The 16,283-nt window shown below is 38.9% G+C and overlaps 1 protein-coding gene across 1 annotated transcript in view; it reads left to right on the forward strand.

Annotated features, from left to right (window-relative positions):
• The window catches only part of PSMD1 (proteasome 26S subunit, non-ATPase 1), a 94,204-nt gene that overhangs the window by 56,217 nt on the left and 21,704 nt on the right, over positions 1-16,283 (forward strand). The window contains exons 17-18 of the mRNA XM_080669217.1: positions 10,969-11,083; positions 15,454-15,570. Of these exons, the coding sequence (XP_080525343.1) occupies positions 10,969-11,083; positions 15,454-15,570 (232 nt within the window). The remainder of the gene's footprint in view (positions 1-10,968; positions 11,084-15,453; positions 15,571-16,283) is intronic.

A 16,283-nucleotide genomic window follows, 5' to 3' on the forward strand; every position in this document is an offset into this window, starting at 1 on the left:
TATAAAAATCTTAGCAGCTATGTTATCTAAGTTTTCTCAACCATAACACTAGCTTAGTACTAGAACTTCAGCATTCTCAGTTTCCTTTTTAAAAGATCATCATAGATCACTTGTATTTTAAAATTATTTAATTACTTCGATTACTGATAGTACTTATAGTATACCCTTTTACTGTTTCAAATTATATTTCTTAGCTTGTGTGGTAGTTACTGGAAAATCCTTGGTTCATTTCAGTTCTACTGAGCACTTTAGATTTTATTCAATATTTGCTGCTTTTTTAAAACTCAAAATTCAGTATTTTAGAAAAAATATTTGCTAAGAATTTGAGGTAAAAACAAATAAAATAATACTCAAGAACAATCAGATGGATTTAGTGTGCCAGAATTTATTTTTAGGAATATGGAAATATTTATTAAATAGTGTTTTATTATGAAATTACATTTTAGCCTCTGTGCTTACACAGGTAGATAGAGGTTGGCAAAACAAATGACATCATATTGAAAATAGCAGCACCATTGTATTCAGTGAAAAGACATGTATGAAGTAAACATTAATTTGTGTTTATAGGTAAAATTTTTTTTAAAAATATATTTTATTGATTTTTTACAGAGAGGAAGGGAGAGGGATAGAGAGTTAGAAACATCGATGAGAGAGAAACATCGATCAGCTGCCTTCTGCACACCCCCTACTGGGGATGTGCCCGCAACCAAGGTACATGCCCTTGACCGGCATCGAACCTGGGACCTTTCAGTCCGCGCGCAGGCCGACGCTCTATCCACTGAGCCAAACCGGTTAGGGCTATAGATAAAATTTTTATAAGTATTCTGTATATTATAAAATACCATTATTATTATTATTATACTTTGTGAATACTAACACCTCCCACACACATTCACTCACTTTTTTAAAGGAATCTTAACTGAAAGTACTTAAAATTGGTAAATTATTCTTAAATTTTTTAATTAGTTTAATGGCTAAGGAGCATAACTAGTTATAACAACCACTTATTTGGCAACCTCAAATTATTAGAAGCATAGTTGAGAATCAAAGAAAGCAAAATAATAAAGAAATAAATAAAAGGATAGATAAATATCTCAGTTGGCAAATAACTAAATTGTGCTCTAAAACGTCATTCCTATTAGATAGAAGGTAGTTTGTAAGTTCCTACTCCAGATCTTTTTGCTGTATGCACACACTCACAAAAACTATCTCTTTTCCTCTTTAATGAAAATAACATTTGCACATGGTGGTAAATCTAAATATTACAAAAGAATGTTCAGTGATAAATTCACTCTTGAGACAGTTTTAATACACATGTTTCCCTGCCAAGTGCAGAGGAGAATAACAAATTAAAAATTGGACAAGCACTTTAATAACGGCAAACAGGGTCAACTGAAAAAACAGGAATTAAAAAGTATAATGGTGTAGATCTACTCAGAATAGAGACTTATAGCTCTCATATTACTCAGCCTTCTAGAACTATATGTGATATAATAATTGATGTCATAGTGGTGATTCCCACACTTGAAAGGAAAGGTTAAATCATCTTTATTCAGCTTTTTTTTATAGCAGGAATATGAGACATGCATTTTATTTATTTTTAATATATTTTTATTTGTTTCAGAGAGAGGAAGGAAGAGGGAGAGAGAGAAACATCAATGATAAGAGAGAATCATCGATTTGGCTGCCTCATGTACGCCCCCTACTGGGGATCAAGCCCAAAACCCCAGGCATGTGCTCTGACCAGGAATCAAACTGGTGACCTCCTGGTTCATGGGTCGATGCTCAACTGCTGAGCACACAGGCCGGGCTGTGACATGCATTTTTAAAAATATTTCCTTTCAAAGTGATATAAAGTACCATTCTTAAAGGCCGAATAACATTTCAAATATGTGGAAACTTCATTTGTGTAGAATTTCTCATTTTCCTAGAACTCCAGATAAAATCTAATTAAAGTAGCTTAAAGGTGAGATTAGACTCTTAATTTAACAATAACTAAAAAATTTAATTGGTGCATTTTTTCTAAAATAACTGAATTTTATCCCTGATGCCTTTTTAATTTATTGAACAAATTCTATCTTTGACTTAAAAAGACAGTCTAATATCTTTTATAGGCCTAGGAGGACAACTGAAATCTCAGCCAAGGATATTTTTTACCTCTCAAAACACCAACCATTAAGGAATTTTTAACAATGTGCACATTTTGTCCTTTACATATTCATTCATTTGTGAAGTATTCGTTGAGTTCCATTTGCTTGTGGAGATGAACAAGGTAAACATTTTCTACCCTTATGTAATTGACAAGCTTATGGTGATACAAACAAATCTATAATAATAAAAGCATAATATGCTAATTAGACGGGACAACCTTCCGGACAAAGCCGGGGCTGCGAGGGAAGCCCGGGTCCAGGATGCCTGCCGGCAGTCGGAGGGAAGCCCAGGTCCCGGGTTGGAGGGAAGCCCAGGTCCCGGCAGCTGAAGGGAAGCCTGGGTCCCGGGTGCCTGCCAGCGGGCAGAGGGAAGCCTGGGTCCCAGGTGCCAGAGGGAAGCCAGTGCCGGCAGCCGAGGGAAGGAAGACCTACTCTTGCATGAATTACATGCATCGGGCCTCTAGTCTATATAATAAAAGCCTAAGTGACCGTTACGGCGCAACAACCAGAACGACTGGTCGCTGTGGTGCACACTGACAACCAGGGGGCAGACACTCAATGCAGGAGCTGCCCCCTGGTGGTCAGTGCGATCCCACAGGGGGAGCACCGCTCAGCCAGAAGCCGGGCTCACGGCTGGTAAGTGCAACAGTGGTGGCAGGAGCCTCTCCCGCCTCCACAGCAACGCTAAGGAACAATGAGCAGGCAAGTGGTAAGGAGCAAGGGGTCCTGTACTGCAAGGGGGTGCAGGCCGGGCTGAGGGCACCCCCACACACACACACCAGTGCACGCGTTTCGTGCACTGGGCCTCTAGTATATTGGTAATTATAATACAGACATTGTAGAGCTAAGATTAGCTCATTCAACAAGGCCTCCTGCTTCCTTGCATTCGCCTGTGTTCCTAGAAGTCACATGGCCCATGGCCATATAGACCCCACATGCAATGGACTGATGGACTGCAGCTGGGAACACAAGTGAAGCTAGCCCAGGGGTGGGCAAACTTTTTGACTCGAGGGCCACAATGGGTTCTTAAACTGGACCGGAGGGCCGGAACAAAAGCATGGATGGAGTATTTGTGTGAACTAATATAAATTCAAAGTAAAGGAGCCGAGGGGAGAGCAAGAGAACCCTCCGCTCTTTCGGCTCCGCGGGCCGGATAGAACAGCCAAACGGGCCGGATCCGGCCCGCGGGCCGTAGTTTGCCCACGGCTGAGCTAGCCTGATGCTTGATTGGATTGCGCAAAAATGGAACAGAAACTTTGAACAAATGGCATTAATCCTAGCTCTGCTAAAGACACAGCAACACTTCTTCCATGGCGGGCAGAGGGAGAGGAGACCTTGGAACCTCGCGTTTGATTCCACTCAAATAAATGCCACTCATTCTCCTGTGTTAGTCTCAGCCAAATTCCTTTCCTCATGACATCACAAGAAGCCCATTTCCACTAGTAATCAGTGGGGACACAGAGGGTTTCCCAAGGATAATATTATCTAAGAGATAACTTTATATAGAAAAGCTAAGATTTAAGGAGTGTCAGAATTATTTAAAATGACTGAAAGAACGTCTAATAAAATTAAAGACTTGGTGTATTTTTTTTAAATTATTTTATAGGTATCTCTCCATCTTTTGACTTTTCTTGCCCCTTTCTCTTTTCTTCTGCACTCCTTGCAGTTTGTTGAAGAAACCAAGTTATCATTACTATTGTTTCCCACAGTATGGGTTTTGCTGATTGCAACCCTATGTATAATATGTGTATGTTGGTCTTCTATATTTTCTTTAAATTGATTGTTGGTTCAATTTCTCTCCTCTCTCTCTTTGGAGGGGTAGGACTAACAATGTACAATAAGTTCTTTTTTTTTTAATTTTTTTTAAAATAAATCTTTATTCAGATTATTACAATTGTTTCTCCTTTTTCCCCCCATAGCTCCCCTCTACCCGGTTCCCACCCCACCTTCTGCCCTTACCTCCCCCCCACTGTCCTCATCCATAGGTGTATGATTTTTGTCCAGTCTCTTCCTGAACACCCCCCCATAACCCTTTCCCCCTGAGAATTATCAGTCCACTCCCTTTCTATGCCCCTGATTCTATTATATTCACCAGATTATTCTGTTCCTCAGGTTTTTAATTCACTTGATTTTTAGGTTCACTTGTTGATAGATATGTATTTGTTGTTCATAATTTTTCTCTTTACTTTTTCCTTCTTCCTCTTCTTTAAGAATACCTTTCAGCATTTCATATAATACTGGTTTGGTGGTGATGAACTCCTTTAGCTTTTTCTTATCTGTGAAGCTCTTTATCTGCCCTTCAATTCTGAATGATAGCTTTGCTGGGTAGAGTAATCTTGGTTGTAGGTTCTTGCTATTCATCACTTTGAATATTTCTTGCCACTCCCATCTGGCCTGCATAGTTTCTGTTGAGAAATCAGCTGACAATCGTATGGGTGCTCCCTTGTAGGTAATTAACTTTTTCTCTTGCTGCTTTTAAGATTCTCTCTTTGTCTTTTGCTCTTGGCATTTTAATTATGATGTGTCTTGGTGTGGTCCTCTTTGGATTCCTTTTGTTTGGGGTTCTGTGCACTTCCTGGACTTGTAAGTCTATTTCTTTCACCAGGTGGGGGAAGTTTTCAGTCATTATTTCTTCAAATAGGTTTTCAGTATTTTGCTCTCTCTCTTCTTCTGGCACCCCCATAATTCTGATGTTGGTACGCTTGAAGTTGTCCCAGAGGCTTCTTACACTATCTTCAACTTTTTGGATTCTTTTTTCTTTTTGCTTTTTCGGTTGAGTGTTTTTTGCTTCTTTGTATTTCAATTCTTTGACTTGATTCTTGTGTTCCTCTAGTCTGTTGTTGGGTCTCTGTATAATATTTTTTATTTCAGTCAGTGTATGTTTAATTTCTAGTTGGTCCTTTTTCATATCTTCGAGGGTCTCATTATATTTATCGGCCTTTTCTAGGATATTCTTGAAAAGCCTTATAACCGTGGTTTTGAATTCTATATCCAGTCATTTGTTTTCCTCCATTTCTTTCGTTTGTGATCTGTTTCTTTGACGCCACATTTTCATTGCTTCCCTGAGTTGGTAGGGTAGATTTGTGTGCTAGGTTTCCTATATGGCCCAGTGGGTCGGCCTCCCCAGTTAACCTGAGGTGGATACTCTTGGTGCACCCCTTTGTGGACTGTGTGTACAGCCTTGTTGTAGTTAAGTCTTGATTGTTGTTGGTATCACTGGGAGGAATTGACCTCCAGGCCAGTTGGCTGTAAGGATCAGCTGTGTCTACGCTGGGAGAAGTTCGGTGCTGGAGACAGCCTTATAGGATTAGACTTGCCAAATTGCAATAGCCTCTGTGCTCAGCTTGGATGGGGTGGAGTCTCAGGGCGGAGCAGACAGTCTTGGCTTCCAGTCAGCCTTGCCCTTGCGCACGCACGCGCCTCGAGACCTCTGCCTTCCCCGGCTCCCGAGTCTCCGCCCGAGAGTCCAGATTCCCCCCACAAGAGTGTGTGTCCCCAGGGGCACGCCTGGAACTGGGGTTCAGTGCAGTCAGAACTGGGGCTCAGTGCAGTCAGGTACTTCTGACTCCCTTCCACTAGGGAAAGCCTGTGGCAACCTCCGCAGCCTTTGTGCGCACTGGCACGCGTGCGCCTCCAGATCTCTGCCTTCCCCGGCTCCCGAGTCTCCGCCCGAGAGTCCAGATTCCCCCCACAAGAACGTGTGTCCCCAGGGGCACGCCTGGAACTGGGGTTCAGTGCAGTCAGAACTGGGGCTCAGTGCAGTCAGGAACTTCTGACTCCCTTCCACTAGGGAAAGCCTGTGGCAACCTCCGCAGCCTTTGTGCACACTGGCGCGCGCGCCACCCAGACTCCTGCCCGCCGGGGCTCCCCTAGGTCTCCCCCGGGTCTCCGAGTCTCCCGGTGCCTTTCTCTCTACCTGACAGTCCAGACTCCCCCTGTATGAGCCTGGGTCCACGGGGTTTCGCCCGGGACTGGGGTTCAGTGCAGTCAGAACTGGGGTTCAGTGCGGTCGGGGGCTTCCTTCCCCCTTCCGCCAGAGAAAGTCAGCCAGGCTCTCAGCCACCCTTCCTCCCTGCGCGCACAAAGGCCCTTTGCCGTACCTCCAATTCTCTGTGTGCTTTCCTCTTTCCTTCTAGTTGTAGAATTTCCACTCAGCCAGCTTTCCTGTGGTTCTGGATGGTGTCCGTTCTGTCTTTTAGTTGTAGTTTTGAAATTGTTGTGCGAGGCAGCAGTTTAGGTGCTTACCTATGCCGCCATCTTGGTTTCTCCCTGTACAATAAGTTCTAATTGTTTCTCGTTTTATGAAATTTGTAGTCATTGATAATTATGTTGAGGTCTATTAATTCATTCCAAGTTGCAAAATGATGATATGATTTTATCTTCTATTCATTTATTAACCGTTACTTTTTTAAAGTTTCATATACACATGCCAGTAAATGTTTGCATGCTGATCATTGCTTAGACAGGGGTGGGCAAACTTTTTGAGTCGAGGGCCACAATGGGTTCTTAAACTGGACCAGAGGGCCGGAACAAAAGCATGGATGGAGTGTTTGTGTGAACTAATATAAATTCAAAGTAAAGGAGCGGAGGGGAGAGCAAGAGAACCAGATAGAACAGCCGGATCCGGCCAGCAGGCCGTAGTTTGCCCAAGGCTGGCTTAGAAAGATTCTATTGTCCTTTTAAAGCTACCTGCTGAAAAAATGGAAGTAAACAAAGAATATTATGATTTGTACTTTTGAGAAGATTAAATGTCTAACCTAATTTATTAAAGAATGTGTCCTTCCTTAACACTTTCCTGAAGAATGTTTCAGAGTTGGAACTGTTATTCAACCAAGAAACCTACAAGAATTTTTTTATGTGCTTTTGAGTTTATAGCCCTCACAACCTATTTTGGTCTTTATGTTAATCAACTAGGTAAAGCTCCCAGTGTTTGTGTTCCCAGGCAACATTTTTTTTCTAAATCTCATGAAGTTGTCAATGCTCTATTCTAAGTATAATTTTTAACAAGTGAGGATCATAAAATAAATGAAGTTTTAAGATACATTTATGATAATCTCTTTGCTGTGAATCTGTTTCCCCTGTAATATTCTACCCTTTCTTAGAAGCAAATGGCTAAATGTTCTGTATGCCAAAATAAGAGTCCAAATTATAGCTTACTAGTAGCCCAATTCTGGTTCTGACCCAAAGACAAGTTCCAGTTATGCATCTAGATTTCAGTTGTTATAGTATAGTATTATACTATACCACACCACCAACTCTCCCCAGCATGCATTAAGTAGAGCAGATATCATTTTATAGATAAAGCAGTTAAAGTTCAGAGAGGTGTAGTGATTGCCACTCTGTTAATAAATGTCTGCACTAGCATTCATATCTGGGTCTTTCTAATTCCAAGCCCATGTTCTCTCTGCCACAGCTAAAGGCAAGGAAGAAAAGAGGCAGAAGGATAATTTAAGAAATCACTGTATTATTTCCAGTGAGAGATAATCAGGGCCTGAAACCGGCAATGGAAACAGAAACAAGATTTAAGGGTTTCACTTGACTTGGTAGCAGATTAGATTTGGGGAGTGAGGGAATAAAATGATTGAAGGTGTGAGTTTCCCGTGTATGTAGATGAATGATCATGGTGGGAGAAGCAATTTAAGGGAGGCGTGCTCCTTATTTTTTTGTATGTCGACTGAGGTGTTTGTAATGTATTTAGTTAATGATATTCAGTAGGTACTTAGAAATTTAGGGTGCTGCTCAGAATATTTGGAGTCTGTTGTTGATAATGATTTTAGAGAGGGAGAGAGGGAGAGGGAGAGGGAGAGGGAGAGGGAGAGGGAGAGGGAGAGGGAGAGGGAGAGAGGGAAAGAAACATAAATGAGAGAGAACTATCTATCTGCTGCCTCCTGCCCTGACCGGGAATCAAATTGGTACCTCTCAGTGCATGGGATGATGCTCAACCAACTGAGCCACACCAACCAGGACAGGGGTGGTGAAGAAGATAGTCTTAATTCCTGTGCCATTGTGTTAATCATGTGGCACTTGCCTAGGGAAAATTACAAATTCATAATTTTACCAAGGGACTACCCAGAGGTTTATGGCTGCACCAAATTCCATTGTGATGGACCTAGGTTCTTAGAACGGTGTTTCTGCCTATATATGTATATTGCTGTACTTTTTGCTTCTCTGGTGAAGATAAATTGGAAAAAGGCACCATATTCTTTTTTTTTTTTTCTTTTTAAGAGTTAGGAAGGGAGAGGGATAAAGAGATAGAAACATCTATGAGAGAGAACATCATTGATCAGCTGCTTCCTGCATAGCCCCTACTGGGGCTCGAGCCCGCAACCTGTGCAAGTGTCCTGACTGGGAATCGAACCGGTGACCTTTTGGGTCAGTGCTCAACTGTTGAGCCACACCAGCTGAGCAAAGACACCATATTCTTGACAGCATCTTGATTTATTAATATGATTTAACATTGAGGTTGCAGAAAATATTCAATAAAAAAACCGTACTTAATAGCCAGTATGTTGAAAGAATGGGATTCGTATGTGCAGTTTATGGTCGAATGATGTGGCAATGACTTGTGCATATGCCCTTGCATAATTCCTAGTCTGTGGAAGGTTTGTACAAATAGTAACACTGGCAAGATGACTGTTAGCTACAAGCCAAGAAATTTTATTGAAATTACAAATCAGAACTTAGTTACCTGTTCCAGTGTGTATTGTACTTTTTTAAAGCCGCTTTCCCTAGACCTATACTTGCTCTCCCTACTGGGAACTTCAAAGCATATAAAATTCAAAGACACTCAGCCTTTATCAAGTAACACTGACAGGGACTTGTTAACTCTTACCTTCTTTTATTATCTAGCTGAATTATAAAATTAAGGGGGACGAGAAACAGTGAAGGGCTTGATTATTTTTCCCAATGGTTAACCATTAGGCTTTGAAGCTAGTAGAAAATACTTGTTGGTTAAGTCTCTAAATATAAATTTAATTTGTCTTTTACTAAGTAATAAAATAAAAATTATTTTATTTTTAGTACCTAGCACTATGCTAATAATTTATGGAAATATAGAAGACACTCTCAGCTCTTGGCCCTTGAGACATGTGCAATCTTGTTTGAGAATTTGGATATCAAACCATGGACAGAGCTTTAAGTTCTTAGCCTAACAGGAGTTAAATAAAAGTTAAATGCTGGTGCTGTCAACTACAAGTTGCAGAATAACTCTCCAACAGTCTTTTTGGTCTAATATCACTTTAAATTTCATTTTTATTTCATAGGAACATTTCTCATTGAAGCCATAGAATTTTTGTAAAGTGGAGCAGACCTTATGGAACTTCTAGTCCCATTCCTTTTTGTAAGGGAAAAGGGACCCCAAAGTATTTGGTTAATTGAACCTTATCTAAATTATTCCAGCTATTTATAGGCAAAACAGGAACTTAAACATAGGTTTTTTACTCCATGGCTTCCTCTTTTATAACTTACTATTTATCTCAATGTGCATATGCTATTACCATATTTTCAGTTATTTGCCCATTTGTTTTTTATATTATTCCTGCAGAATAGGAAAAAAATTATCTCTAATTACAGAAAAGGAAATGTAACTGACTTGCCTAATGTCATGTTCTAAAAAATTAACAAAGCTAGGACTAGAACCCAGATCTTGTTAGTATATTCCATATTGTTGCCATTAGTATTATTTCCATGTTATTCATACTAGGAAACTAGTCAAACTGAGAACATTTTTAAGAAATGTTGATGGACTCTGTTATAGGGGGAAATAATCCAACCTTCCCTTATAGCAAAATTCCACTTTTATAGACAGTTTTCATAACTTTGGCTCTGCTCCATTTGAAATTTGAATTTACTAATAACTGGAGTTTGAGACTACAGAACAATTCTAGCATTGAATTATAGATTTGAATTGGTCTATAGGTGATAATTGCTTTCATTCACAATGGGATAGTCTTTGTTAAAAATGTTATTGAAATGTAAATATGGATAGTATTTTTTTAAACAGACTTTATTGAAGTGTGATATACTTCTGAAAACGTGTTCATAATCACTACCCTACAACTTGATGAATTTTCACAGCTGAACACACCTCTATAACTAGTACCTAGTTCAAGATCATTACCAGCCTGCCATAAACTCACCTTACACTCTCTTCTTCTGGTTACTACCCCTGTCCTGCTACCCCTCAAGGGTACCACTATAACAAGATAATCTTTTAGAGGTCAGATACTTCATTAGTCAAGGTTGTCCTGTTTCTTTGTTGCAAACATAGGAAGATGACAAAAGAACAATTTTTCTACATCTTCTTATCAACACAAAAGTAATTGCTAAAGACAGAAGAAAAATCAGAATTTCCTCATTACCAAAGCTTATTTATTAGTTTAATATTCAACCAGAGTAATGTTGGGGGATTTAAATCTTTCATACAGTTTTGGAACCATCCTAGAATCTCTATAAATGATGTCTTCTGAAACAAGACACAGAGAGTAAGCAGGAAATATAAGAAGTATGCGCCCCCCAGACCCCCATGCTTACTCCCGATTATGGAGGAGGCAACAGGGAATGACTGTAATTCTGTAAGGCAGAATTGTGGTTGAGGAATCACTGATACATTCCTCTTTCTTTGCACATATTCTCTGAATATTGAAGATAAATTTCTAATATCAATAATTCGAATTCTGTAGATTTTTAATTCTTCAATTCCTATGTTAAATATAGCTATTGTTTCTCATAACTTTAAAAAAAATGGTTAAAATTCTCCCATCTTGACTTAAAGTATGTTATATATAACACGGTCTTTACTTTCTCTGTTTCTTATCAGGACCCCTGAACAGTGCCCCAGCGTTGTTTCGTTGTTGTCAGAGAGTTATAATCCCCACGTGCGTTATGGAGCTGCCATGGCCCTGGGCATCTGCTGTGCTGGTACAGGAAACAAGGTAAAGCCCAGCACCAATGGGATCAGTTCTTTCCTGGCGCCAGACTGTTTTCCTTCACAGAAAGGTTTATGTAACAGCTGTAAAAAATACGAGTGTGGTGTGATCTGTAAGACTTGCCGGCTTCCCAGAACTTCCTTACTTTACTGTTCTGAATGGCTCAAAGCCATTTAAGAACAAACTACTACATTATATGGGTGGCTGTAATGGAAAAAATGCTGTTGACTTTGGTTATTTTACATGTTTAATTTGCAGAATTAGTATTGTGGAAACCAAGGTTCTCATATGAGGCCACCAAAATCAATTCAGCTTTATTCCTTTGGCTTGTTTTGTTGTTGTTGTTGTTGTTTTAATTTTTATTAAATTTATTGGGGTTGATTTGGTTTTAAACAAATTATTTTATTGCTATTGCCTATTTTCTCCTCATGAACTTAACCTGATATTTGTTAAGCCCTCCAAAGTGACCAGAGTTGGGTTAGGCAAGTTGATGATTTGAAAACACAATTCATGAGATTCGTAAAGAAATGCATTGTTATTGCTTAAATAACAAGTGTTGTGTTTTGTTCTTTTTTTCATAGCAATAACACAATATCAAATTTTATCTTTTATAACACACATGCCCATAGCTTGGTGAACTTTTCTTTTAATAGGGTTGGCAGTGTTTGTGTGTATGTGTGTGTGTGTGTGTGAGAGAGAGAGAGAGAGAGAGAGAGAGTGAGAGAGAGAGAAAGAGAGAGAGAGAGAGAGAGAGATTATGCTACCAGAGTCTTTACGTCAGAGGGAAGAAGTCACTTTTTACCATCTATTGTTCAAACTAAAATAAAACAAAGTATAGCTATTCGTTTATTGATTGACTTCAGTAATTTTTAATTTGCTTTATTTTTTCTCTAAGAAGGGTATTATTATTAGATACTAATAACTTCTAACCCCATAAAGCATAATTGAAGCTAGGGATTAAAATAGACATTTTTACTACATGTAGCAGGAATTGTGTAAAAATTTATGGCGACATCTTCCAATATTCTCAATCCTGTCTCCTTACCCTGCTTTATTTTTCTTCATAGCACTTATCACCACCTAACATATTTTTACACCTATTTTATTGATTGTCTGACTCATCTCCACTGAAATGTCAAGTCCCTGGGAACAGTGTGTTCACTGCTAGAATCTAAAGTCAGACCTGGCACATAGTAGACTTTCAGTAAATATTTGTCACATGAATGATAGAGAGAAGATCATTTAAGGATTTGATGGTGAACAAGTTGGACATGGTCTCTGCCCTCACAGAGTTTAATTTTTTTTTTAATGTTTTCATTTCTTTTGGGTGAGAAATTCTTATGTGAAAACTAGAGGCCCGGTGCACAAATACGTGCATGGGTGGGGTCCGGCCGGCCCGCTCTCATGGGGGGGGCGATGGGGGGGTGGTGGAGGGGCAGCTGTGGGGAGGGGTCACGGGAGGTTGGCCAGCCACAGTGTGCATCATAGCAACCAGTTGTTCTGGTCATTCTGGTCGCTTGGCTTTTATATATATAGATGAATCTTCACTTTTATTAGAAATTAGGTATATAAAGTAGGTATATAAAGTGCAGTTTATGGAAATTGGCCTTCATATAAGTTGAATGTTTTACTAAGTATTTCCCCCCTCAGGTCTTTAATAGACATTTATGTCAGGCCTCATAAGTTAAATGTAAATTAGACTTTTGTTTTCTTTCCAGATTATTCTAAACTTAATATCTAGGAGCAAATCTTCTTTGAGACACAGAATCTGATATGTTAATTCAATGAAAAAATATTTATTACTAATATTATACAAGTCTCCTTTATTTCTAGTTTGTATGATCTTCATATCAATACCTATCTTAAATTTGGTGCTTTGGTTATTATTGTTTCTTAAAAACCTGAAACATCTGTTTATGCTAAAATATATCTTTGATGTTATATCACATACCTCAAAAGCCAAGTTAGTGTCTTTTAACTTGTAAGTTGGAAATTTGGTTATATATTTTTTTTTAATATATATTTTATTGATTTTTTACGGAGAGGCAGGGAGAGGGATAGAGAGTTAGAAACATCGATGAGAGAGAAATGTTTTCCTTCACAGAAAGGTTTATGCCTCCTGCACACTCCCCACTGGGTATTTGCCCGCAACCAAGGTACATGCCCTTGACCGGAATCGAACCTGGGACCCCTGAGTCCGCAGGCCGACGCTCTATCCACTGAGCCAAACCGGTTAGGGCATGAAATTTGGTTATATTTTTATCATGACTACTTCATAAACTATATTGACAACATATTAGTTTGAAAAACTCCTCTGCACAATGTCATTACAGTTTTTAATGAAGTGGGAGAAAGAAAACACATCTGGTATGTGTAATATTGTTAATAGCTCTCCTTTTTTAATATATATATATTTTTTTAATTGATTTCAGAGAGAGGAAGTTAGAGGGAAATAGAAACATCAATGATGAGAGAGAATAATTGATGGTCTTCCTCCTGCACGCCCCTTATTGGAGATCAAACTGTGACCTTCTGGTGCATGGGTTGATGCTAACTCCCATTTTTAAAAACAAATAAATACAGTTGTGCATCACATAATGATATTTGAGTCCATAAAATTAAAATGGAGCTGAAAAACTATCACCTAGTGATGTCGTAACCGCCATCAGTAAGTGTGCCGTGCATTACTCTTGTGTTCGTGGTGACACTGGTGTAAACAAAGCTACTGCACTGCCAGTCATATAAAAGTACAGCACATACAATTAGAGTAGTAGACTATACCATCTAGATTTGTGTAAGTGCTCTTTATGATGTTTGCACAATGACGAAATTACCTAACTGCACGTTTCTCAGAATGTATCCCCAACATTAAGTGGCATAGGGACTTTAAATCCACATCTAAAGAAATCGAAAGTCATTTTTCCAAAAAAGAATTCAATTTATTCTTTCTTTCCTTGACCTTGGAACAAAGAATATTTGAGAAATTGCATACGTATTAAGAAATAAGTTTGATAATCTTGTAAAACCCTTTCCTCTTCAGGGGTCCTCAAACTTTTTAAACAGGGGGCCAGTTCACTGTCCCTCAGACTGCTGGAGGGCCGGACTATAGTTTTAAAAAAAACTATGAACAAATTCCTGTGCGCTCTGCGGGCCAGGGACGAGTCGGCTGCTAAGCAGGACAGTCAGTGGCACCCGCCCGCGGGCCGTAGTTTGAGGATGCCTGCCTAGGTGTATACCTAAGAACCTTATAAGGGATGTTAAAAAGTGGCACTTAACAAAGGTTATTATTATTCTGCAGGATGTTAATAGAAGTTATATGAGGCAAAAGAGTTCTTGGTAACATTACTGTGGACAAATGCTGGGAAAAACTAAAGTTCCAGCGGTTTCTTTAACATCCCACATCACTTTATGTGCTTGGAGCTTTTGTACATTCCTAGAACCTTTGATATGATATATACATTTGAATCTGTAACAGGAGGTAATACATAGTATGCCTAAACTCCCAGACGTATTTAATCAAGAAATCCTTTTTTCATAGTATTGATCACATTCTGAAGGATATGATATTGAGGAAATTCTGATAGTTTGGAAAGTCCCATTCATTATATGTGGTCTTGTGAAGTGTAACCATGAAATCAATTCTAGTCCTATTTTATTTAAATTTTTTACCATTCACTAGCAAGTAAAATCTTTTTTGTTTTAGAAGTTTATCTTTGTTTTTTCTTTGTTTCAATTTAGTGGGGGTTTTTTTAGTTGATTGTGTTTTACTTTATCTTTATTGTTGAAAGTATTACAGATGTCCCCCCATTAACGTCCTCCACCTGTTCCCATCCTATCTTGTAAAATTATCTAAGACATTGCCATACCCTGGTATTTGAAGGAAGTTGGATACTTAATACAGGTTTTGGAGTCAGACTGACCTCAATTTGCTACTTATGTGACTTTGGGCAAATTACTTAACATTTCTAACTCTCAGTTTCTTTGTTTATAAACATTATTTGGTGTTGCTATTGTTATTTTGTTTTGTTTTATTTTTAGGTTTAAGGGGATTATCTAGGATAACATCCATAAAATACCTACCACTGTGCCTAGGAAATAATGGGTGCTTATCAAACATTAATCATTTTCTCTTACTTTCTTTTTGACCTCTTTTACCTCAAAACAGGAGCACTCGTGTTCTGCAAGCTTCCTTTTCACATACCATCAGTTATATTGAAACTTAAAGCATACTCAGTTCTGAACTGTGCATCCAGTTTGTCTTAAATTAACTTATTACAATGTCAGATGAAGATAATTAACTTTGAATGATGGTAACTAATTTGTAAACCCAGCTATATGAACGTTATTTAAGGGTGATTGTTTTTTAATGCTTTCAGGAAGCAATTAATTTGCTAGAACCAATGACAAATGACCCTGTGAACTATGTGAGGCAAGGAGCTCTCATAGCTTCGGCTCTCATCATGATCCAGCAGACTGAAATCACTTGTCCAAAGGTGAGCAAACAAAACGAGTCTCTAGAATACAGCTGGTTCAAGCTTTGTTTTTAGGTACTTACCTTCTTTTGAGGACATTTTTACCTCAAATGTGGTGAACACTTAACTCATAGAAAGCCAAGAGGTAGGAGAATGGCAAAACTTTAAATATATAATACTCTTCAAATGCATTTCTTACAGATTTATGGTCACTTTGTTAATTCAACTACATAACCATACTTGAAAAATAGAACTCATGGGTTTGTGAAATCATAAAAGTCAACTTTAATTTTTGTCTTCTACTGTCCTTTTGAAATGTATTCAGTGAGATAACTTGTTCTTCTGATACAGGATGTAAACTCAGGCAGTACATACAATTTCAGTTTAGAAATGAAATTGCCCTCTTGTGTGATCTCTCAGACAGGATTTCAGATAGCTTCAGGACAGCTATCTTTTCCCTCTTGACCCACATCTGTCCAAAAACACCCCTGCATATGTTGCTCTTCTTGTAAGTGGGAGTATAATAGGCTTTCAGTGCAGCTTTGCCTACTCTTCCCTTTGTCTCTCTCATCCTCTTTTTCTACTTCCCTCCAACCTTCCTTCTTCCCTACTATCCCCCGATAGTCCCTCAGTCAATAGCTAATGCCTCTCACTTTATGTGCCAGATGTCAGTGCACAGTGACTACTGGTCATATTAAGCTCTCCAGGTGGTCCCTCTGAAGCCCATTTTTATT

This window comes from Plecotus auritus (genome assembly GCF_963455305.1).
Source record: "Plecotus auritus genome assembly, chromosome: 5".
NCBI classification, from domain to species: Eukaryota; Metazoa; Chordata; class Mammalia; order Chiroptera; family Vespertilionidae; genus Plecotus; species Plecotus auritus.